Source organism: Pseudophryne corroboree, chromosome 11 (genome assembly GCF_028390025.1).
Source record: "Pseudophryne corroboree isolate aPseCor3 chromosome 11, aPseCor3.hap2, whole genome shotgun sequence".
In the NCBI taxonomy this organism is placed as follows: Eukaryota; Metazoa; Chordata; class Amphibia; order Anura; family Myobatrachidae; genus Pseudophryne; species Pseudophryne corroboree.
The window spans coordinates 84,672,815-84,698,386 of NC_086454.1; the positions used below are offsets into that span (position 1 = coordinate 84,672,815).

Sequence of the window (25,572 nt, forward strand, 5' to 3'; positions counted from 1 at the left end):
TATATATATATATATATATACACACATACATACACACACACATACATATACACGGGTGGTCTTCAGTATGCCGGCGGTCGGGCTCCCGGCGACCAGCATACCGGCACCACGACCCCCCTGGAGGGAGAATAGAATAGTGTGGCGCGCGTAGCGTGGCGAGCGCAGTGAGCCCGCAAGGGGCTCATTTGCGCTCGCCACACTGTCGGTAAGCCGGCGGCCGGCCTCCCAGCGCAGGTATTCTGGTCACCGGGAGATCGTAGTGAACCCATATACACATATACATAGCATATTAAACATGCATACATATATATATATATAATATGTACACACACATACAGTACACATATATACACATGTATATATATGTATATATGTATATCATATGTGTGTGTGTGTTTAAATGTATGTATGTATGTATGTATGTGTATATATGTATGCACATGGATATATGTACTTTAATTAAAATAAAGTCAACTTTTATTGCACTTGCAAGTGCCACCAGGAAGACAGCAGGCTGCAGAGGATGCAAGACAGTCATTAATAATACTCATGCAGCTAAATTAAAAAAAAAAAAAAAAAAAAATTTTTTTTTTTTTTTTTTTTTTTTTAGTGGAGGGGGGTTTCTGGGTACTCGGAAACCCCCCTGGGTGCGCCACTGCAGGTAGGTCATATTTGACTAGAATAATCACTCTAGAATGCAATGAATAATCCTTTAAGATCACTCTACCTTGAAGCCTTCATTAAGAATCTACTGTTCAGCACAACCCCGCAGAATGACTCCCCTCACTCCTGTCTTCTTACAATGTTCTACAGTATCTTACAGTGGTCCGCTTAGAGAGAACAGTGAAATGCACAGGCATCTTAAGAGGTCTAAGCCTCGGATGGATATAAAGTGAATGAAGATAAAGTACCAGCCAATCAGCTCCTAACTGTAATTTTTCAAACACAGCCTGTGGCATGGCAGTTAGGAGCTGATTGGCTGGTACTTTATCTCCAGCGACTTTATCTCCATCCAAGGCTTAGTAAATAGACCCCTTTGGGCGGGATTTACTATAAGCAATCGCCGCCTCTCGCCGCCTACCGCAGCGATACTAATGGCATATGTACTAACATATGCGATTAGTATCGCAATGCGGTATAGGAGGCCCCCCGCGATGATGTCTGCCGGGGTCGGCAGGGGTCTCCGTCACCTCCCAGACTCGGGAGGTGACGTGTGCAGGGAGTCCCCAGGCTCCTCCTCCTCCCCCCTGCAGCCGGAAGGAGACAAGGCTGTGATGCGGGGGAGAAGGAGGAGGGGGGCCGCACCAGCAGGCAGCAGCAGCTCAGGTATGCCGGGGGTATCGTCGTGAGCGGCGCGGGGCGGCGGCGGTAAGAATCCCATAGGCTTCTATAGGGTATTGCCATAAAAAGATGGCGATACCCTATGAGGCGAAAACGCGGCGGTCAGGAGTTAGTACATATGAAAATGCGGTAAAATGGGGGTTTTACCGCATTTTCCCTTTAGTAAATCCCGCCCTTAGTCTTTAATGTTAGTCACACGTTGAAACATGGTGCAGTGGTGCTGTGTAAGCCGGAGCTGTATAAATAAGCTATAATCAGAATATATTGCTGCATATTACGCGTCAATGAAGTTGCAGCCATTATGGTTAATAGTTCTCCCGAGCAAATAGCTCTGTGATAATTGACACAGGCATGCCACATAACAAGTGGACAAGAGGAAGTCACAGGTCTCATTGAGCTACACATCATCGACACTCTTACCCATTTTCCAGGATGTTTTGGGGAGGTGTTGTTGGCACAGTTGGTGAGGACACAGTGGAAGAAACCTACAGAAGGCAATATAAATATATAACTTTTATTGATGCGATTAATCTCTACTACTTTAGCCACAGTTATCCCATATTCCAGTGAGGACTGATTAATACATCACAAAATCTATCACAATATATTAACCACAGAAGACAACAAACTGGCAACAGCAGAGCTACTGTACATTTGTACATCGGAGGTGACAATATGCAAAAAAGCAAACAGTGAACACATTGTTCCGCATTCAGAAATAAAGGCAAACATAATCCTATAATGTATCTGGGAGAAAAAAAGATTTGCTACCTATTCAGAGCTGGCCACATATGGAAATCGGCAACTGCAGCTCCCTTCCCTTCATGTACCTATGTCAGATGGTCCAGGAGAGTCCCAGTCCAGGCGAGTATACAAAATGCTCCACATTACAGTACACAATGCATACACATTACATTCAATTGCCGTACAGTGCAGATGTAAGCACACAAGTGCCTTGGAGCATCTAAAATGCTAAGTGATTAATGCTAACTTACTGTATATATACAGTATATTTAAAGCAAAACAAACAAAAAAACAACAACACTCAAAAACATATGGGTAACTTTCCCTTTCCTCAATGAGGTATGAAGCATACTTTTTGCATATAAGTTATTGCAGTGTGATTTAACTTTAAACATACAGTACAGTTGCTATGGTTTCACTGTTTGCATTGATGGGTGTGTTTTAGTCACTTTTGTCCAATCAGACTCAGCCTTCATCATCACCACAAGCTTGCAACTTGCACCAGGGTTTCAGTACTGCAAGTCAGGTCCCTCCATGCAGATGGCATCTTTTTGATGGTCATTTTATCCAAAAGTAGCACCAACTGTTCTACTCCAACGTGGATGTGGAAAAGATGTTCAGAGCGGAAAGACACGCAATTACACTGCTCAAAAAAAATAAAGGGAACACTAAAATAACACATCCTAGATCTGAATGAATGAAATATTCTTATTAAATACTTTGTTCTTTACATAGTTGAATGTGCTGACAACAAAATCACACAAAAATGATCAATGGAAATCAAATTTATTAACCCATGGAGGTCTGGATTTGGAGTCACCCTCAAAATTAAATTGGAAAAACACACTACAGGCTGATCCAACTTTGATGTAATGTCCTTAAAACAAGTCAAAATGAGGCTCAGTAGTGTGTGTGGCCTCCATGTGCCTGTATGACCTCCCTACAACCCACACAAGTGGCTCAGGTAGTGCAGCTCATCCAGGATGGCACATCAATGCGAGCTGTGGCAAGAAGGGCTGTGTCTGTCAGCGTAGTGTCCAGAGCATGGAGGCGCTACCAGGAGACAGGCCAGTACATCAGGAGACGTGGAGGAGGCCGTAGGAGGGCAACAAACTAGCAGCAGGACCGCTACCTCCGCCTTTGTGCAAGGAGGAACAGGAGCCCTGCAAAATGACCTCCAGCAAGCCACAAATGTGCATGTGTCTACTCAAACGATCAGAAACAGACTCCATGAGGGTGGTATGAGGGCCCGACGTCCACAGGTGGGGGTTGTGCTTACAGCCCAACACCGTGCAGGACGTTTGGCATTTGCCAGAGAACACCAAGATTGGCAAATTCGCCACTGGCGCCCTTTGCTCTTCACAGATGAAAGCAGGTTCTCACTGAGCACATGTGACAGACGTGACAGAGTCTGGAGACGCCAAGGAGAATGTTCTGCTGCCTGCAACATCCTCCAGCATGACCGGTTTGGCAGTGGGTCATTAATGGTGTGGGATGGCATTTCTTTGAGCGGCCACACAGCCCTCCATGTGCTCGCCAGAGGTAGCCTGACTGCCATTAGGTACCGAGAGGAGATCCTCAGACCCCTTGTGAGACCATATTCTGGTGCGGTTGGCCCTGGGTTCCTCCTAAGGCAAAACAATGCTAGACCTCATGTGGCTGAAGTGTGTCAGCAGTTCCTGCAAAACGAAGGCATTGATGCTATGGACTGGCCTGCCCGTTCCCCAGACCTGAATCCAACTGAGCACATCTGGGACATCATATCTCGCTCCATCCACCAAAGCCACGTTGCACCACAGACTGTCCAGGAGTTGGCGGATGCTTTAGTACAGGTCTGGGAGGAGATCCCTCAGGTGACCATCCGCCACCTCATCAGAAGCATGCCCAGGTGTTGTAGGGAGGTCATACAGGCCACACACACTACTGAGCCTCATTTTGACTTGTTTTAAGGACATTACATCAAAGTTGGATCAGCCTGTAGTGTGTTTTTCCACTTTAATTTTGAGGGTGACTCCAAATCCAGACCTCCATGGGTTAATAAATTTGATTTCCATTGATAATTTTTGTGTGATTTTGTTGTCAGCACATTCAACTATGTAAAGAACAAAGTATTTAATAAGAATATTTAATTCATTCAGATCTAGGAAGTGTTATTTTAGTGTTCCCTTTATTTTTTTGAGCAGTGTATATAAGAAAGTTCTATTTACATTTATGGACAGCTCTGAAGTAGGTCTTAATGTTTCAGTCAAATGTATGTATGACACACACTTACTATTAGTACATAAGAGAATATAAAACCCTTTGTTATTGGTACATGTGGCATTCCTCATGCTTAAAATACCTGGTTATGATTATTCCCAGTGACACTCCAAGGTTCTTCCAAGCTAACATTGAACCAGTCCTGCAGAAGGTTTGAACTGAAAGTCTGGAAAGACCTCTGCCTATCTTGGGTTGGCTGACTTCTTGTAAAAATGATTGCCCTCCCCAAAATCCTAAAGCCTTACCAGTCTGTTGGGATTCTTCAAGGAACTGCAGAAAACAGTGGGGGCCTTTGTTTGGGGTGGCAACAAAGCTGGACTGAAAATGGAAACTCTCTGTAGGAGGGACCAAGGAGGTCTTCAACTCCCTGACCCATTATATTATTATTATTATTATTATTATTATGTTGCCCATCTGACTCAGATTTTTGGTGTGGGAAAGCAATGGCCCACATTCAGGAATATTCTCTTTATCTACCTATAGCCTTCGCTCCCTGGCTTCCAGTTGTCCCTCTGATTTCTCATCTGACTATATGCCCTACTTTAGCCTGCTGGCTGAAGCTTGGAAGCCTACCTAGTGTTCCCTCCCCCATTCCCCCTTAACCTCGCTAATGCACAACTGGATGTTCTGTGGGAACGATGGGACTGTGGAACAGGGATGGTCCTCTCTGGGTCTGTTAGCTGGTAGCTGTAGGGACGTGATATCCACTTTAAGTCTTACATGTCAAACTGAATTTGCCGGTTAGTGAATTCTGGACCTGTTGCCAAGTTCATTTTCACTATTTACAGTCTTTGACTAAGGGGATACCCCTAAGAACTTAACTGACACTCTTTAAGTCACGGTGTGTCCCTAAGACTTTAGCGGCACACCCCATTTCGCTGAACTATAAATTGTTGACTGAACACAGACATGAGGGTCTTCCCCCTTAGTCCTATGGCAGTACTGTTAGAATGCAGCATTGATTTTAGTGAGGCGGACTGGCTGAGGGTCTTCCAGTACACATTCGTAAGCTCACAAAGTGTATCTGTTCTCGAGACTCAATACAAATTTTTATCCAGGTGGTACCGGAGCCGTACTGTATTATCAGTGTTAAAAAGATTGGCAAATATCTGTTAGAGATGTGGCCTTTAATCCTGGCTCTCCTTTGCATATCTGGGGGTGTGCCCTGGAATTTTCCTGGCCTGTACGGTTAGAATCAAAGCAAGATTCTCCAGTCTGCCACACATACAGTCAAATTAAGCTGTCATGGTACATGCAGAGACATCAGTGGCCCCAGCACATGGTAATCCAGCAGTGGTCTCAACATCCAGCGCACTGGAATTACTTAGTGGTCTCTAAACCCAGCACATGGGAACCCACTAGTGGTCCCTATGTTTAGCACACAGGAATCCATCAGTGGTACCCATATCCAGTACATGGGAATCCACCAGTGATCCCTAAATCCAGTATACTGGAATCCATTAGTGGTCTCCAAGTCCAGCACATGGGAATCCACCAGTGGTCCTTATATCCAGCACACAGGAACCCCACCAGTGATCCTTAATCCAGTACATGGAAATCTACCATTAGTGTTTTTTCTTCAGTTGACTAAGGGATCTATTTACTAAGCTGTCACGACGCTGCCGGCCAATTCCACAAATAAGCCAATTTGAGAATTGCCACATGCGTCGTGCGGGGTCACTTTTGACACACAGGATTCCTTAAATACCTTCAACTGCCACCAGCAAAGACTTTTCAACGTATAACGGACGTTGCAGGCGTCTTTGGCTTTACCTGTCACACACACACTGCAATACTTAGAAAATAGGTAGACATGAGCCACACAGGCCTTGAGTTCATAAGAACAACAGAATCAGAACTAAAATTAGATCTTTAATTTCAAGAATACTTCAGAGCTTTAGTTGCAAAAAGGTTACAAAGATTATTAAGAATATTTTAAAAACACACACAGAATACAGCAATATCAATAAATGAAAAGGAATAAAAACTGCTGAAACACTAATTCACTTACGCAACGAATTCAGTTGTTTCTGTTGTGGGGAAAGTCACAGACTAACTCCAACGTATTGTTGAGTCCCCAAGAGATCACACCTTCTGTCTTCATGAGGGAGACAGATATAGTCTCCAGCTTCATCCGGCCCCCTCCCTTGGGATTTTTAACTACCTCCCTGCTGGACACTACACATATACCAGGTTTACATACTTGGTGCTTGGCAACAGCAAAGGGGGGAGGTAAGGGGTGTAGCCCAAAGGTATACTGTATGAATCTCTTTCAAAGAGAGTGAGGATTATGACATTAGCCAGGAAATAGGATTCCTGACCATTCCAAACAGGACATTTGGACACACTTCCCTGGTCTGTTTACAGCTCCTCTGTTGACATAACAAATGAATTGGCCTTATCAGCCCTCAATGTCCAGAGCTTGGTAATATCTGCTTTTGATGTAGAAATGTAATCCCCCTTTACAATGGTAATGTCAGGATCCAGGCCACAGATAATTTTGTATTTTGGACAATATACAATTCTCCCTCTTATCAGTATTTATAACTTCTGGAGGCTGTGTGGCCCCCCAAAAGAAATGCCACCCCACACCATTACTGACCCACTGCCAAACCGGTCATCCTGGAGGATGTTGCAGGCAGCAGAACGTTCTTCTTGGCATCTCCAGTCACGTCTGTCACATGTGCTCAGTGAGAACCTGCTTTCATCTGTGAAGAGCACAGGGCGCCAGTGGTGAATTTGCCAATCTTGGTGTTCTCTGGCAAATGCCAAACGTCCTGCACGGTGTTGGGCTGTAAGCACAACCCCCACCTGTGGACGTCGGGCCCTCATACCACCCTCATGGAGTCTGTTTCTGATCGTTTGAGTAGACACATGCACATTTGTGGCTTGCAGGAGGTCATTTTGCAGGGCTCTGGCAGTGCTCCTCCTGTTCCTCCTTGCACAAAGGCGGAGGTAGCGGTCCTGCTGCTGGGTTGTTGCCCTCCTACAGCCTCCTCCACATCTCCTGATGTACTGGCCTGTCTCCTGGTAGCGCCTCCATGCTCTGGACACTACGCTGACAGACACAGCCCTTCTTGCCACAGCTCGCATTGATGTGCCATCCTGGATGAGCTGCACTACCTGAGCCACTTGTGTGAGTTGTAGGGAGGTCATACAGGCACGTGGAGGCCACACACACTACTGAGCCTCATTTTGACTTGTTTTAAGGACATTACATCAAAGTTGGATCAGCCTGTAGTGTGTTTTTACACTTTAATTTTGAGGGTGACTTCAAATCCAGACCTCCATGGGTTAATAAATTTGATTTCCATTGATAATTTTTGAGTGATTTTGTTGTCAGCACATTCAACTATGTAAAGAACAAAGTATTTAATAAGAATATTTAATTCATTCAGATCTAGGATGTGTTATTTTAGTGTTCCCTTTATTTTTTTGAGCAGTGTATATAAGAAAGTTCTATTTACATTTATGGACAGCTCTGAAGTAGGTCTTAATGTTTCAGTCAAATGTATGTATGACACACACTTACTATTAGTACATAAGAGAATATAAAACCCTTTGTTATTGGTACATGTGGCATTCCTCATGCTTAAAATACTTTTTTGAGCAGTATATATATATATATATATATATATATATATATATATATATATACACACACACATACATACATACATACATACATACATACATACACACACAGTCACTTGAACACATCATTGGTGATTATTCCTGCAGGTAATAACCTAACCACACCTTAGATCACATATAATTTGTGATCCTCCTTTCTGTATTTAACATGACATAAGCTTAGGATGGAGATAAAGTGAATGGAGATAAAGTACCAGCTACTAACCGGCATGTCACAGGCTGGGTTAGAAAAATGGGTGGGCATGACATGCAGGGCGGACTAGCCCTGTGTTGGACGTCCCCCCGCATGTCAGAGTAAATGTTTGTAGATGTGCTAAATTTAGCATATCTACGATCAACTCTGAATTACCCCCGTGGTTTGTAGGCTGCACAAATAAGTATCTGGTTTATTTCAAACTTACAATTATCTGGCCCAAACAAATGACTGGGCACCAAATCAAAGTGAACACAGCACACACTATATATTACCTCTGAGTTTAGTAGCTCCATAGACTGATTATTTCTTGGAATTATTTTCTTAATTGTAGATTCAACTTCATCTTCACTGCATGCGGACAGTATTCTTTCAGAAGAGCCTTAAATGAAATTATAAAAATGTAATGCCAAAACAGAGGCATAAAGAGACATACCTCAGCTATCCAATAGGTTGATTTATTCATTTGTGTTTAAAACGAAAAATTAAACAACTTTTAGTGAAATAACCTTATTGGATAATACAAGAGGATAAAATATTCTCAGTAGAAAACATTTCCAGATTAAAGAGACATTGAAATTAGTCCAAATAAAATAAGATTTAAGGCGACACAGTCATCTGACGCAACGGACAGTGCGGCAAATGGGGCATCCATAAAACATACAACACAGGTCACATCTGGCACACCAGCTGCCGTGGAACTATATATCCCAGCATGCCCTGTCACAGTTTTAGCATGCCCTTTGTGCAAAACTGTGTCAAGGCATGCTGGGATGTGTAGTTTTTCAGCAGCTGGAGTGCCGCATATAGCCTACCCCTAGTATATACTGTACAATGGCTAAAAACACTATTTAGAAGCACAATTACACAATCTCCATAGTGAATGGTTGGAGCTGTGTCATACTGTGATAATAAACATTAGAATGTAGACTCTCATACGTATCCTAAGTAACTAACGCAAACCATGAAGTTCTCATTTCTTCCAATAAGCAGCAGCAAATAGTAAACACATGCAAGACATATGTAAATGCTGCTAATGTCCCAAGTTATAAAACTGTTAACTTGCTGGAACGGTGTTTGGAAACTGCTGGAATGCACAAGCCTGCTGCTTATTTTAAGACTTGCAGGAGAACAGCAAAACTAAATGACAGAGCTGTGTGCAGTCAAAGCTCGGTAACGGAGACTAAGGGGGACATTTACTAAGCAGTGATTAGAGCGGAGAAGTGAGCCAGTGGAGAAATTGCCCCATCAACCAATCAGCGGCTCTATCATTTTACAGTAAGAGAACGGAGGACATTTTATATGGCTGTAGTGACATAAAATTCTGAATAGCAGGCTGAATGAAGCAGCTGGAGAAGTGGTAGTATCCATGGTAACGATGGGCCTATGAGGTGACTGAGGAGTCTGGTGATGGGAGGGGCTTAGGCCTTATAAGGAGAGGACTGATTAGGTTCTCCCTCCCTTTTTCCTCAGTGAAAATTGAACAGTGAAGTGCTCTGCATTTGTTGTACTGTATTGTGTATTATTTGTGATTTTGTGGTGTTTTTCTTCTCATTTCCTTTCCATCTTTACTAATCTTTAAGCTTTTCATCCTCCTTTTATTCTTGAACTTTCTCTTATTTATCTTTCCTATCTTTTAACATGCCGAGGCCCAGTCGTGCTGTGCGTCCCCCTGTTCGTTTTATCGACAGTGGGGTAAGGGATGCTGCTGGCTTAGTGTCAGGTAGTGGGCAGCAGAGGTCAGTACAGACAAGAAGTCAGGTTAGAAATAATGTGGGGAATGTCGCCACCAGGGGTCGGGCTCGACCACCTGAGAGGCTTTTGGCGGGCGAAGGTGCGTCACGCAGAGGCCGGGTCAGTAGCGAGTCTGTGACACGAGCTGCTGTTGTGAGTGACAATTCTAGAAACTTCTCAAAGGAACCAGTTTCCGTGAATAACATGTCGCGAAGTGTGGGAGCGACGGGGGAGTCGTCGAGCGGGGTGTTAAGGAGAATATTAACATCCCGAGGTGTTACCTCAGGAGTTCATGTGCCGGAGGTACGCCGCGGTCGCCCCGTGGGCCCGCGGGGGTCCGTGGCTGCCAGAGGTGGTCGAAGAAGTTCGATTCTTAATAGAGGTGAGCACATTGGGAGATGTACAAGATTTCATGAGTCGGTGCAAGGAGAGGGGGCACCCAATAGTGGCATTACAATGAGATCGGTTAGTGATATAAACAACAGCGCTGACACGGTTGTAGCGGGACAGGGCGCGAGCACATTGGGTATTAGTAATGCGGGAAGACAGCTTGTAAGGCCCTCCACGGGTAATATTAGGAGTAAAAAAGGAACAGGGGAGCTACGTGGTATGAGGGGCACAGTACCGGGGAGATCTGATGCTCATGCGGTATGCTTGGGAGGTAATGGAGCTGGATTCAATTCGTCTGAGGTAGCGTCTATATGCACCTCGGTTATATCAGCGCTGGTCCCGGTGCTGAATGCCAATAATGCTGAAAGGAATTTTTTGTGGGGGCAGAATCCTGCCGATTTGCAGAGGGATGGAGTTGATGAATCAGGGGCGGCTGTTTTACAGGCCAGATCGGGTGGAGGTAATAGGGGCAATATGAATGTTAGTGAATTTTTGGTAGATGTTTCTCCTTGCTTTTCTACAGAGGAGTCCCTTGCAGCACCTGAGGTGCAGGACGATTCTGGGGAATCAGCTGCGGTGGTAGAATCTGCCCTGGACGAGGGTGGTCTTTATGGTGAGTCGATGGTGCACCCTGCAGCGCGCCAGAATGATTCAGCGGTAGGGTCAGGTAACAGGGGAGCAGTCACAGATAAAGTATGTGGTAAAAAAGCGTCAAAAAAGCGTAAGCATAGGCGCAGAGGGCACAGGGACTCATCTACTTCTTCCTCTGAGTCCACGGGTTCATGTGATAGCAGATGCAGGGGTTGCAAGGGAAAAAATAAAAGGAGGCGCAGACATAGTAGCTCCAGTATGTCCTCGGAGGAGGGTCCTGAGGATTCTTTGCAATGCGCTAATACTGCAGTGTTGAGAGGAGTTCGACCTAGAATTAGGGAGCGTATTAGACTAGGAAAATTCGTTAATATATTTGCTTTAACCAGCAAAGGGAGAAAAGCATTAGAAGAGGCGAAAAAGAAATCAGGTATAGGTGAGGAGGCTTATAAGTCTTACTCTAACTGGCAGAAGGGCATGCTTATCTTTGCAGCCTGTTATTTGGAATACAGGCCTCAGGAGCACATGAACATTATTAAATATATGTATTTGCTACACGAATTGGCCAGATCCGGGCGCGGGACAGCTTGGAGGTCCTATGATGAGGAGTTTCGGAGAAAACAAAATGGGAAGGAGATTATGGATTTTGGTAAAAAAGATGTGGAGATTTTTGTAGATGTTACCCAGCCTCTTAAGAGTGGTTTAGAGGGTCTGGTGGACAAACAAGGTAATTCCAGCAATAAATGGTTGTTGGGTAAGAATCGGGCAGGCAAGTGCTATGCCTTCAATAATAGTCAATGTACCCTAGGGTTCAAGTGTCGTTTTCGTCATGCTTGTATCCGCTGTGAAGGAACACATCCCATAAAAAACTGCCAGCAAACAGTTAGTGGAAGAGGTAGTTGGCAAAAGCAGGATCAACGAATCCCAGCCGCGGCAGTGTCCAAGTAAGGCACTTGCTCCAGTTAAGTTAACAGGTTTACAATTAACGTGGGGCTTGCAGTTTACAGTTTAAAATAAAAAAAAAAAAAAAAAAAAATTTATAAAGTAGTTGCATTGGGTAGGATAGTAGGTCTTTTTAGTTGCCCTCCTTTGCCTTATTTAATTTTTCACAGTTGGGGTTGTTCTTAAAAAAATTTCAGGTTAATTACGATTAATTTAGCATTCATCATTTCCAGTAGCATGTTTTAGGGAGATTGTTCTCTGCCCCATGGCAAAAAATTTTGGGTGGAAAGGGGTCTCACTAGTAACTTGCGTTAAGCATGTTCCGGGCATTGGAAACGAAGTGGCAGATGCGCTATCGCGTTCTAGTGTCACAGGTTTAGGGTGCTAGCTCCGGATGCGAAGGTATCTGGTGACCCTTGCCCGTTTTATGCCTGGCAGGTTATTCGCCCGGATTGGAGGGCTTAGCTTTTCGAGCCCTGGCTCCCTCCACTCTTCGAGGGTACAAAAATGCCATGGGAGAGTGGGAAAGATATGTGCGCCTGCATCAAGATCAAGGTAAGACCGATTACGCAATGTTATTGGATTAGGTGTGGGAATGTTTTAGAGCAGGCAGACCAAGAGGGTTCGTAACACGTTTACTGTCTGCTCTTTCTTATTTCTTGAGACTTTATGGCCGGCATGATTTTACTAAATCTTTCTTTCGAGCAAAGATTTTTAAAGGTTGGACTCGAGTTATGTCCCCTGTACAAGATGCACGTAGACCAAGAACTATTTCAATATTGCGGCGCATGGCGGTCGTGTTGCAGGATGTCTGTGCATCTAATTACGAAACACTTTTATTTACATTGTGTTTCGTCATGGCCTTTTTTGGGGCCTTTAGAGTCAGTGAACTGGTGGCTGCTTCGAAATCAGCAAGGTCACCTATGCTTCGTGAACACGTGTCATTGGAAGAGGGAAGCTTATGGTGCAAAGTACAACGTTCCAAAACGGACCAATTGGGCAAAGGTTGTTGGGTTGTTTTGAATTGTGTTAATAACATAGAGATTTGTCCTGTGTCTTTGGCGAGGATTTATTCGAAGACAAGGTCTGATGTGCCAGGTCCATGGTTGCAGCATTTGGATGGTATGCCGGTGACTCAATTTCAATTTAGACGGGTGATGGAACGTTGTATTTGCGCGATGGGTTTGCTGGTATCGAGATATGGTACCCATTCGTTTCGAATAGGTGCGGCGACAACAGCAGCTGCGGAAGGCTGTTCGAACGGGAAAATTAGAGCCTTGGGAAGGTGGAAGTCTGATGTATTTCGGAAATATATCAGGTTTTGACCTGTTTTTAAAAAAAAAAAAAGAAAGAAAATCAGACTTGAGGTTTCAGCCACTCGCCATATTTGGGGGTCTTGAGGAATTTTTTATCCTGTCAGGTGCCTTAAGCCTGGGGGATTCAAACCCGCCTGGCAGGTGTGTTTTTCGCCTCTCGTCAAGTCTGATCCCCCCCCCCCCCCTTATCTAACTCCCTTTGTAAAAGGAGAACAATTCTCTTCAAAAAATAATCACATTAGAGGCCAAATTAAAATATGTAAAAAAAAAAAAAAAAAAAATGTTAAACCATTTTAGCAAGATTTTAAAGGGATGTTTTTGGGGTTATGTTGTTGCAAGATTTTGTTTTAGGGGTTTTTTGTTCAATAAGATTTGTGAATGCTTTTGTATTTTCAGATTTGCGCTTGGATGGGTGTCCGATTTGGATCATGGGGCACTCATACATTTATTATGGTGAAAGGTCTGGTGTTGAGTGCCTTCAGTCCCCGGAAGCTAATCTGGTCAGATGGTTTGGAGTGAGGGGACTTCGGTGGGAGCAAGTCATCCCGCTTTTTTGGCAGCAAGTGGAGAGGTCGGGATACCCCCTGAGGGTGGTGTTCCATGTTGCTGGGAATGATCTGACCAGGAGGTCTGGTTTAGATCTTCGGAAAACCATAGTTAGGGATGTAGTTAGTCTTCAGAACAGGTTGTGTTTTTTGAGTGTAGGTTGGTCGGAGATAATCCCTCGTTTAGTGTGGAGGGGTGCAGACAGACCCGCTGCCATTGAGTTGATCCGGCGCCGGATCAATTCTGTGGTTGGCAGAGCTGTTAGCGAGAATTGGGGGTTTGTGGTCCCACATCCCTCAATTTCAGTTTCTGCTCCTCATCTTTATATGGCCGATGGTGTCCATCTGAATTTGAGGGGCATTGAAATTTTTATGGGTGATTTGTGGTTAGCAATTTTTTCTCAGGAGTTTTATTGATAGGTTGAGGGGTTTTAGGAGTAGTTAAGGTTAGTTGTAAGGTAGAGGTATGGTGGCGGGGTTTCGTTGAAACTGTGGCGGGTTGGGACGGCCTTAAATTGTGGCTGTAATTTAAAGAGTTTTATAGGTGCTCAGGAGATGTGAAGGTGGTGGAGTTTGATACATTACGGGGCCGGAGTTCCATCGGACCAGGTGGGCTTCGGTCTCCGGTGGAGTTTGTACACACCTGAGCACCTTTGGGTTGAAGTTGGGGAATACCTTGAGTGGAGAGTTGGCCACGGTATTCCCGATAAGGAGAAAGAACACAAGGGGTGGCAAATGGCCCATGGTGGCCCCTTGTGATGAGTGGGGGGCTGGGCTGAAATTGGGCCCCTTAAGAGCCTCCCCTTGGGATGTATGGGGGCTGGGCTGAAATTGGGCCCTTAATAACCCCCATTTGTTATGCGATGGAGGCCGGGCTGAAGTTGGGCCCTTGCCTCCTCTTGTGTTGTTATCAGCCACAGTTAAAAGGGTAGAATAAATAGGGACATTTAAATAGGCCGTCCCTCCTTGCCACCATACCATTTGGTTAATAAAAGCTGACAATTTTATTGGCAAACATATCCTGGTGTCAGTGTCAGTTATTTCTTTATGGATGTTGGTGTATGCGCATGAATGAAGAACAGTCTATGATAGACATTTTAAGAGAACGGAGGACATTTTATATGGCTGTAGTGACATAAAATTCTGAATAGCAGGCTGAATGAAGCAGCTGGAGAAGTGGTAGTATCCATGGTAACGATGGGCCTATGAGGTGACTGAGGAGTCTGGTGATGGGAGGGGCTTAGGCCTTATAAGGAGAGGACTGATTAGGTTCTCCCTCCCTTTTTCCTCAGTGAAAATTGACCCACCCACCCGCCCTTGAGGAGTTTATTATTGGTGTCGGCTTGGCGGGTTGGGACGGCCTTAAATTGTGGCTGTAATTTAAAGAGTTTTATAGGTGCTCAGGAGATGTGAAGGTGGTGGAGTTTGATACATTACGGGGCCGGAGTTCCATCGGACCAGGTGGGCTTCGGTCTCCGGTGGAGTTTGTACACACCTGAGCACCTTTGGGTTGAAGTTGGGGAATACCTTGAGTGGAGAGTTGGCCACGGTATTCCCGATAAGGAGAAAGAACACAAGGGGTGGCAAATGGCCCATGGTGGCCCCTTGTGATGAGTGGGGGGCTGGGCTGAAATTGGGCCCCTTAAGAGCCTCCCCTTGGGATGTATGGGGGCTGGGCTGAAATTGGGCCCTTAATAACCCCCATTTGTTATGCGATGGAGGCCGGGCTGAAGTTGGGCCCTTGCCTCCTCTTGTGTTGTTATCAGCCACAGTTAAAAGGGTAGAATAAATAGGGACATTTAAATAGGCCGTCCCTCCTTGCCACCATACCATTTGGTTAATAAAAGCTGACAATTTTATTGGCAAACATATCCTGGTGTCAGTGTCAGTTATTTCTTTATGGATGTTGGTGTATGCGCATGAATGAAGAACAGTCTATGATAGACATTTTATGCAAATTATAGATGTTACTTCAGTGCTGATTGGTTGCCATGGACATTTCTCCACTGGCTCACTTCTCCACTCTTATCACTGCTTAGTAAATGTCCCCATTACTTCTGTATTGTGCTTATGGGAATAGTTTTACAGGAAAGTACAATACACGGGTTGACCGCTGGTCACATAAACGCAACCCCAATACACAATGCTCTAGTTACTGAGCAAAATTCAATGATCTTCATATTAAAAGAAATACCATTATTTAGTGTACATAAATAGGCTCTACGTTGATAGAGATTATCTGTACAGATTATGTAGAGATTGAACTGTACAGATTATCAGCAAATTATTATTCTCTTATGCGACAGTCCTAAAATAGGGGGCTCCTATGTCAAAGTGTAAGACAGCCAATCACCAAAAGGATCTGGCTCTGCCAAACTGAGGTCTCTGCAGAAGGAATACGGTATGTTCACTGCTATCAGTATTAATGTAGATATTAGGAATGTAAACAAGAGAGGTCTCTAGCAATGTGTTCTGCATCGATATAAGGAAATAGCAGAACTGGTTACCATGCAGGACACAGCAAATTATTCATATATTGGTCAAAGTTACAAGCACTTTCCTGAAGTGTCAAACATCTGAGTGAATGGCTTGCTAAGTCAAGATACTCCAAGATACAGTGTCAAATGTGCTGTATAATTGGTGGATTCATGGCATCACGCATGGGGCGTCAACCACTGATGTCATTGCAAATCTGCAGGGTGAAGATGCTCCGTGCATAATTAGTTTGCCATGGGTAAATATATGGATTATTATCAAATGATCTACAGATTTAGCCTTGCTCATCTCTCATTCTTGTGTTGCGCCTAGGTGCACCAAGGTTTATTAGCATAAGTCTTTCATCTATTATTCTCAGCTGCAATACAATACAGAGAGAACAATACAGCAGGGGATTAAGTCATTACAGCAGGGGATTAAGTCTGACAGCACTGGCTCAGTAAATCCTATGAAAGGGATAGATGAGCAGGGCTCCATCTGTATTTCCACCCTCCAAATTTCAGATAAACAAGTTATATGTATGAACTTGAATTTATACAGATGTGCGTTCCTGTATCAGTGCGACCGAAGCCTTACATCAGTACTGTGCTGTTCAGAGTTTCTGTTCCACCCACTAACTCTCAAGTCTGCGGCTTACCTCCATTATCTCCTCATATCATGTCACTGCCTGTCACATGCAGCCCTGTCCTCTCCATCATACTGTATACACATGAATGGACAAGACACTGCCCCCACAATATCAGCACATGTATCTCCTGCTGCTGTCAATATTCTGATGATCGGACTGGCCAATAATCAGGCCACACAGTGACTTGCAGAAGATGTAGAATACAATCAATTATGTGCTCAAACTCTTGACAAATGCACCCAATAACCCTGAAGCACCCTACGTCACAATGCATTCTAGATAAACGCACCCAATAACCCTGAAGCACCCTACGTCACAATGCATTCTAGATAAATGCGCCCAATAACTCTGAAGCACCCTACGTCACAATGCATTCTAGATAAATGCACCCAATAACTCTGAAGCACCCTACGTCACAATGCATTCTAGGTAAACGCACCCAATAACTCTGAAGCACCCTACGGCACATGCATTCCAGATAAATGCACCCAATAACTCTGAAGCACCCTACGTCACAATGCATTCTAGATAAATGCACCCAATAACTCTGAAGCACCCTACGTCACATGCATTCTAGATAAACGCACCCAATAACTGAAGCACCCTACGTCACAATGCATTCTAGATAAACGCACCCAATAACCCTGAAGCACCCTACGTCACAATGCATTCTAGATAAACGCACCCAATAACCCTGAAGCACCCTACGTCACATGCATTCCAGATAAATGCACCCAATAACTCTGAAGCACCCTACGTCACAATGCATTCTAGATAAACGCACCCAATAACTCTGAAGCACCCTATGTCACAATGCATTCTAGATAAACGCACCCAATAACCCTGAAGCACCCTAAGTCACAATGCATTCTAGATAAACGCACCCAACAACCCTGAAGCACCCTACGTCACATGCATTCTAGATAACGCACGCAATAACCCTGAAGCACCCTACGTCACATGCATTCTAGATAACGTACGCAATAACACTGAAGCACCCTACGTCACAATGCATTCTAGATAAACGCACCCAACAACTCTGAAGCACCCTACGTCACATGCATTCTAGATAAATGCACCCAATAACTCTGAAGCACCCTACATCACATGCATTCCAGATAAATGCACCCAATAACCCTGAAGCACCCTACGTCACATGCATTCTAGATAACGTACGCAATAACACTGAAGCACCCTACGTCACAATGCATTCTAGATAAACGCACCCAACAACTCTGAAGCACCCTACGTCACATGCATTCTAGATAAATGCACCCAATAACCCTGAAGCACCCTACGTCACATGCATTCTAGATAAATGCACCCAATAACCCTGAAGCACCCTACGTCACATGCATTCTAGATAAACGCACCCAATAACCCTGAAGCACCCTACGTCACATGCATTCCAGATAAATGCACCCAATAACTCTGAAGCACCCTACGTCACAATGCATTCTAGATAAACGCACCCAATAACTCTGAAGCACCCTACGTCACATGCATTCTAGATAACGCACGCAATAACTCTGAAGAACCCTACGTCACATGCATTCTAGATAAATGCACCCAATAACCCTGAAGCACCCTACGTCACATGCATTCTAGATAACGCACGCAATAACTCTGAAGCACCCTACGTCACATGCTTTCTAGATAAAGAAGACCCTAGATATACACTACATGGAAATTAGGCAGTACATGTGCAGGAAACACTTTCAGAAACCCTGTCACCCTTATCATGGGTAAGAATACTTTACCATGTGTTGCCATCACAAAGTTCTTCACCCGTCTATATTGGTTTAGCAGCAACGTGAGTTCTTCTATCCGAAGGTCCTACGAAGTAAATATGAAACTTATTAGAATAATACAGCATTACCCACAAGCAATCCAGTACATTTATTTGCACGCCTTGTCCTAACAACAAAACTAAACTAAACAAATAGGATTCTATGTAATGAAATACAGGATTTATTAAAACCCTCAGTTGCAGTTAATGTTTAGAAGAGTTTCACATTAACTGTAGGCGGCATTGGGAGTATAGGTATTTGATCTAGTTGGGGTTGTTACAGTATGCTATATTGTGTATTGCTTTTTTATACACACTAGGTTGGGTAATGGTTACACCATAGCTGGGTTTTGAGTACTTCAGCTATTACCTTAGTGAAGTGTCGTAGTAATTAAACAGTATTGTCTGGGAATGTGAGTGGTCTTAATACACAGAAAAATGTGAACACCGAGGTATATGCATCTATGCGACCACACCAACCCTATCCTTAAGTAGTGTTTCATACCAGTCGTCATCATTACCATTGTGCATAGCGCACTGTGTTGTGCCTGAATATAGCGCTTTGAAATACTATTCCATGTATCATTAGCTCTGTACAGCCACATCAGACAAACAAGGCGCACCAGGATTTGGCAACATCCAATATTCTGCTTTGTTAAAAGGAACCCAGATCCCAGGTCAAAAGTTCCACCAGTCTTATAATGGATCTTCACTGGGCTCCCCATTTGTATTGCCGAAAGGCACAAAGAACTAAGGGGTCTATTTACTAAGCCTTGGATGGAGATAATGTGGACGGAGATAAAGTACCAGCCAATCGGATCCTAGCTGCCATGTCACAGGATGGGAGACGATTGGCTGGAACGTTATCTCCATCCACTTTATCTCCATCCAAGGCTCAGTAAATAGACCCCTTAAACATCAACTCTTGCGCTACCCTTAGACAGTGATGCCTTAAGCAGATGCCTAGATGGGCTATACTGGAAATACATTCCTGGTGCCGTCACCTTTTCTTCATTTGCAGCCAACAGAGTCTCCATTCCCAACTGTAGCCGCTGCACTTCATGATCTGTAGGTCAGAGAGATGAAGGGTTGTTATTCCTTTGGCATTTTTCATGATTGCGGGGGGGAAAACAAAAACAAAACACAATTGGTAGAATCAAAAGTAATCATAGAATTTGGTGATTATATTTGCTGAACGCACAGATTTCCAGGACAACAAAGCAGCACAATTAAATACCATAAAGTGAGATTTGCAATGGTGTGTTACATAAAATACAATAAAACAATGTCTTCCAGCAAATGGCCCATTTCTTGCACAAAGAAAGCAATATCTTTAGGAAGATTAAACCCTCATTTGTGACAATCCGCTAAAGCCAAAAGGAGTTTTGGCACGCCAAAGTAGTGTATGCCTCCTACAAACGGTATCCAGACTCTAGGTCTACACCAATTATGTCGACACCCATTGGTCGACATCAACAAGGTCGACAAGAAAAAAGGTCGACATTAGTTTTTTACATTTTTTAAATTACTTTTTCATACTTTACGATCCAACGTGGACTACGATTGTGAATGGTAAACTGTTCCGAGCAAAGTGGTAGCGGGGCGAGGCACCTTGCCCGCAGCATGGCGAGCAAAGCAAGCCATGCAAGGGGACGCAATACACTAATTGGGGTTTCCGGTCACTTGACGGAGAAAACTCATGTCAACCTTTTTTCATACGTTCTGGTCTACAATTGCAGCATGCGCACCAGATGTAAGACAGGCACACATAACAGACCCTGACACCCAACTTTTGTCCATGTTTTAAACCACTTCCCAAATGCAACAAGCACATTTACTATAACCACATAACTTAAACGGCTAAAACTTCCCTAAAACATCAGAAAAAAAAATCCCTGTTTTATGCTGGCCATACACCAGGACGGCTGGCATCCAATCCGATTCCAGGCATGATTTCCCTTCAATTCCCCCGGCAGCTCTGGACACACGACGGTCAATAAACAAACGATGGTGTGCCTCACCAAAAAAATAAAAATTAAAAAACATCCAGTGAAATGCTCCTCAAAATCGTACGATGCATCGTATGTACATCAAACATGGTACAATGTGTATACGATTACGACGGATAATATGGGCTGCACGTATGATCATTTGATGCGACGTGCGACCCACGAGGCTGCGCATCACATCGTAATCGTGCATAAAACATGCACAATCTGCACAAAATGTGCCAATTGACGCATCGATATCGTCTATTTGCACCCATCTACTGTTCAGAGAAGTCTGGTCAGTAGTGGCCTTTATGGAAGAATTGTGGCCAAAAAGCTATATCTTTGATGTGGAAACAAGGCCAAGTAACTCAACTATGCACAAAAACATAGGAACTGGGATACAGAAAAATGGCAGCAGACGCTCTGGACTGATGACTCAAAATTTGACATAAAAGAAGGCAGTATGTTCACCAATGGGCTGGGAAGTATTACAATAATGACTGTCTGCAGGCAACAATGGAGCATGATGGAGGTTCCTTGCACGTTTGGGGCTGCATTTCAGCAAGTGCAGTTGGGGATTTGGTCAGAATTAATGGTGTCCTCAATGCTGAGAAATACTGGCAGGTACTTATACATCATGCAATACGATCAGGGAGGCGTCTGATTGGCTCCCAATTTATTCTGAAGTAGGACAATGACCCCAAACATACCATTAATGTCATTAAGAACTATTTTCAGCATAAATAAGAACAAGGAGTCCTGGAAGTGATGATATGGCCCCCAAAGAGCCCTAATCTCAACATCGAGTCTGTGGGTTTACACGAAGAGACAGAAGGATTTGAGCAAGCCTACATCCACAGAAGATCTGTGGTTAGTTCTCCAAGATGGTTAGAACAACCTCCCTGTCGAGTTCCTGCAAAAACTGTGTGCAAGTGTACCTAGAAGAATTGATGCTGTTTTAAATGCAAAGTGTGGTCACACCAAACATTGATTTAATTTAGATTTCTCTTTTGTTCAGTCACTTTGCATTATGTTAATTGATAAAAATAAATTATTGACACTTCTAATTTTGAAAGCATTCATACTTTACTGCATTATATCCACACCTGCCTAAAACTAATGCACAGTAGTGTGTATATATATATATATATATATATATATATACACACATACACACACACACACACACACACACACACATACTATGTTATTTTACTTATTTTTAGATGAAGTTAGTCAAAATTCTTTACACAGCTATTTCTGAGGTATATAATATAACATACACACACACACACACACACACACACACACACACACACGAATTTCAGCTACATTGCTAATTCCAGATGTTTGAAACCCATGACATGAACTCACCAACGCTTACTAAAGTGATTTTGCAGAGTCAGGGGGAGAGAGGGTAGAAGGAAGCACGTTAATGTTAGCGGCCTGTTTGCTGCTAGTACATTGCAATCAGTGACATAGAACAAAGGTTATTGCAACAATGTAGCATTATAGACAACGGGCGGACAATAATGAAAAAGGACAATGGCTTACGTTTCTCTTTTATCCTCCTCCTAAATACTTCTTCTACGTGATGGGAAAAGGTAAAGAAAGCAAAATAATGCAAAGTTACATCTTTATGTAAAATATGCATTGTTTATTCTTATGAAAATAATGGTGATTTATTCTTCAGTTCACATTTGGGATGTTATATACCCCCTATCTCTGTCATACCCTTCTCCCATGCAGTGCTGCAGAAACCACTAGACCAACTGTTATGGGTGGTATGGAGGGAGACACAGAGCAGATAGCAAATTCTTATTCCAAGAGGAACTCAAATCAGGTCTAATGATCAGGGGCAGATTTATAGAGGGTACAATAGCTACAGGGCAGGCAGGAGAGCTGGGCCTGGCAATGTAGAGTCACCTTCATCTCTAATGCCAGGTGAACACGGTGCGATTCAGGTTACGGCTGATATGGACTATACGATTTGCCCAGAGGCATGGACCTTCAATATTGGCCTGAATGCAGAGTCTATTTTTCCTTGCGATGCCAATCCCATGGGACCACGCTTCGGCATCACAAGTTGTTTCCACACGGTGCGATATGTACTATGTTTTCTACCGATATGGACTATATAGTCCGTATTGGTAGTTAATATCGCACCGTGTGCAGGCCCCTTAAGTCCCACAGAGCAGAGAGAAGACTTATTCTGAACAAGGCCAGATGGAGCATGTTGCCAAGAGGTTCCACAACACTGAGAGTGGGTTCCTTACAGTCATAAATTGTCCTCGCCTCTGCTTAGGTCTGCTGAATTGGGGGTCTTTGGTGCAGACCTTTACTGGTTGGGAAAAACAAAATTCTAGTAATATTCTTAAGGTTTAGACTTGGCAGTGCTTAGAACAAATATTACTGGACGTACAGTATGTCTTGCTGGCAGGAAACCTGGTACACTTCCTTGGACAGGTATGGCAGGTTAGGTGAAGAAGGTATATTGCCATGCTGACGGTGTACCTACTGTATGGGGAACCTAGAAACTTGCACGTCTTATGGCTGGTAACACATGGGAACCACTGGCTTATCTATAATAGGTGCAAATTGTGCAGTGCACACAGGACCCCGAGTCCAGGGGGGCCCACACACCGCATAATCTGCACAATCGGCCCGATGCTGGCTGCAGAGATGCAAATATCACTGGGAAAATGTCCTCAGCGGGCATTTAAAGGTGATTTGCGCATACGCAATAGAGATGTCCCTGGGAATGCGTTGCGGGTGCCATGTTCCTGGAGGCCTGCGCTTGCACAGCGCCAGAGTCTACTGCACCACCGGAGAAGTGGGGAGCCCGTTCGTAGCCTGCATATGGTCCTCCGATTGGAACCTAAACCCAGAGCCGTCTTAGCAGCAGTGTAGGCCCCTGGGCACAGCAATGCACTGGGGCCCCTACCCACCCATCAGCGGTAGGGATGGGGGGTGCTATCAGCGGCAGCTTTGATGTTCCGCGGGTGGTAGGGGGGTTCTATCTTTCGCTCAGCATGTAGGACCTGGAGAAATAATTTCTGCTAATTACTCCTTTACTGCACATATGGGGCGGGAAGGAGAACACTAAACTGTAGAAGGGGACATTGTGCTGAATGAAGGGGCCCTGGTACATGACTTCCAGGGTGGTAGGGGGTATTTAATACACAGGGGAGGGGTGGATAGTGGAGTGGGCTAAATATTCATCATTTTCCGGGGGTCAGGGCAGCTTGCATTATTGCAGATATCTCCAGTTCCTGGAAATAGATTGCTTAGCTTTAATGGGATAAAAAAAACTAGAGAGTGCCACCTTTCAGGAGGTACTGGGGACTTGGGGATCAGACTTCAGGAACCAGAGCAATCCACCAACAAAAATATAAAACTGCATATTAGGAGTGTGGAGCTGGAGCAGGGACCAGCTGCTTGAAAACTGATATCTCTGGTTCTGGGCACAGTAGAGACAAGCTGTTTGTGTCTACTAAAAGGGGAGAGTCCCAGCTTTTGTAGTATACCCTCAGAAAAACTATAAGTCAGACAGAACCCGAGATATCTGGCTGGGAAGAACAATTAACAGGCTTGGATGGGGACCACTGCTTTGAAGTCGGATATCTCTGGATCCCCAGGGCCGGTTTTCAAAAATCTGGTACCCCTGGAAAGAGGGGACCCTCAGCTATCAGTCTAGGGCCCTTTTACTCCTGGGGCCCTTGGGCAAGAGCCCATACGAAAAGACGGCCCTGCCTAAACCAGGTCAAACTGCCAGGACTGTTAAAACTAGCATCAGACTCACTGGGTCATACGGAGAACCTAGGACCGTTTGTTTATGTGACATATTTAGTGGATCTTAATGTAGGTGATATTGGCAGCTATTCGTTATACACAGAGATTAGGTTAAGGAAAATTACGAGTTCCATTGGAGTACTTGGAACCTTCTATAGCTTAGACAATGGGGGTTATTCAGAGTTGATAGAAAACCAAAAAAGTTAGCAATTGGGCAAAACCATGTGCACTGTAGGTGGGGCAGATGTAAAATGTGCAGAGGGAGTTAGATTTGGGTGGGGTGTGTTCAAAACTAAAATCTAAATTGCAATGTAATAAAAAGCAGCCAGTATTTACCCTGCACAGAAACAAAATAACCCACCCAAATCTAACTCTCTCTCTCTACACATGGTACATCTGCCCCACCTGCAGTGCACATGGTTTTGCCCAATTGCTAACAACTCGGAAGAACACCCAATGGCTTAATAACCAGCACTTACTCATTTTGCTATTTATTGTCACTAACATAGTGAGTTTAGAGCTTTCCCTCAGTGTGTACATTCTAGCACATATTTTAATTTTGAAGGGCAACATTTTAGACGTGATGTATCGCTACAGGTATAAACTTTTGCCCTGCAAAATTAAAATATGCCCTGCTCAATGATTAGGTCCAGGGTGCTAGAATGAACTCTACAATACAGAATGGGACAACATATAATGCACATTACCTCTCTCAGAAGATTCATTTTGAGCAGTGGTTCTTGAGGATACTTGGCTTTGCAGGCGAGCTATTTCAGCATCTTTCAAAGCCAGCTTCTCCTGCAGTTGTGCAATTTCAGCCTGGAAAACAGAGATAAATATGGAATGAAAATAAATACAATATGAAAAGACAGCGCTTGTGCCACAAGATAAGACAGACAGCGGGACCATATTAGGAAGAGCACAAGGTGATAATAACACAGCACATCTGGCTATGGTTAATAAAAAAAAATATTCATAAAACGAAGTGCTGTGTACTTTGAGCAGATTTGGCCGTGACAAATACTATTGGTCAACATTCTATATATTAATAATCACCACCTTCCAACAAAGTCCAATATGAAAGCAATTATATTGTATACTGTATGTCGTTAAGCGATGGAGAACAAGTGCTAAAAACTTATAAATCAGATTCCCATGGGGAGAAGTTCT

General features: G+C 43.9%; 1 protein-coding gene across 14 annotated transcripts in view; it reads right to left on the reverse strand.

Annotated features, from left to right (window-relative positions):
- Positions 1-25,572, reverse strand: part of PPFIBP2 (PPFIA binding protein 2) — a 302,451-nt gene that overhangs the window by 44,860 nt on the left and 232,019 nt on the right. For 12 of the 14 annotated variants that reach the window (XM_063944500.1, XM_063944499.1, XM_063944496.1 and 9 more), the window contains 6 exons: positions 25,110-25,221; positions 22,165-22,197; positions 19,624-19,685; positions 18,591-18,666; positions 8,467-8,573; positions 1,762-1,826 (listed from right to left, as the gene is read on the reverse strand). In XM_063944500.1, coding sequence (XP_063800570.1) covers positions 1,762-1,826; positions 8,467-8,573; positions 18,591-18,666; positions 19,624-19,685; positions 22,165-22,197; positions 25,110-25,221 — 455 coding nt within the window. The remainder of the gene's footprint in view (positions 1-1,761; positions 1,827-8,466; positions 8,574-18,590; positions 18,667-19,623; positions 19,686-22,164; positions 22,198-25,109; positions 25,222-25,572) is intronic. The other 2 variants (XM_063944498.1, XM_063944503.1) reach the window with 1 other exon arrangement.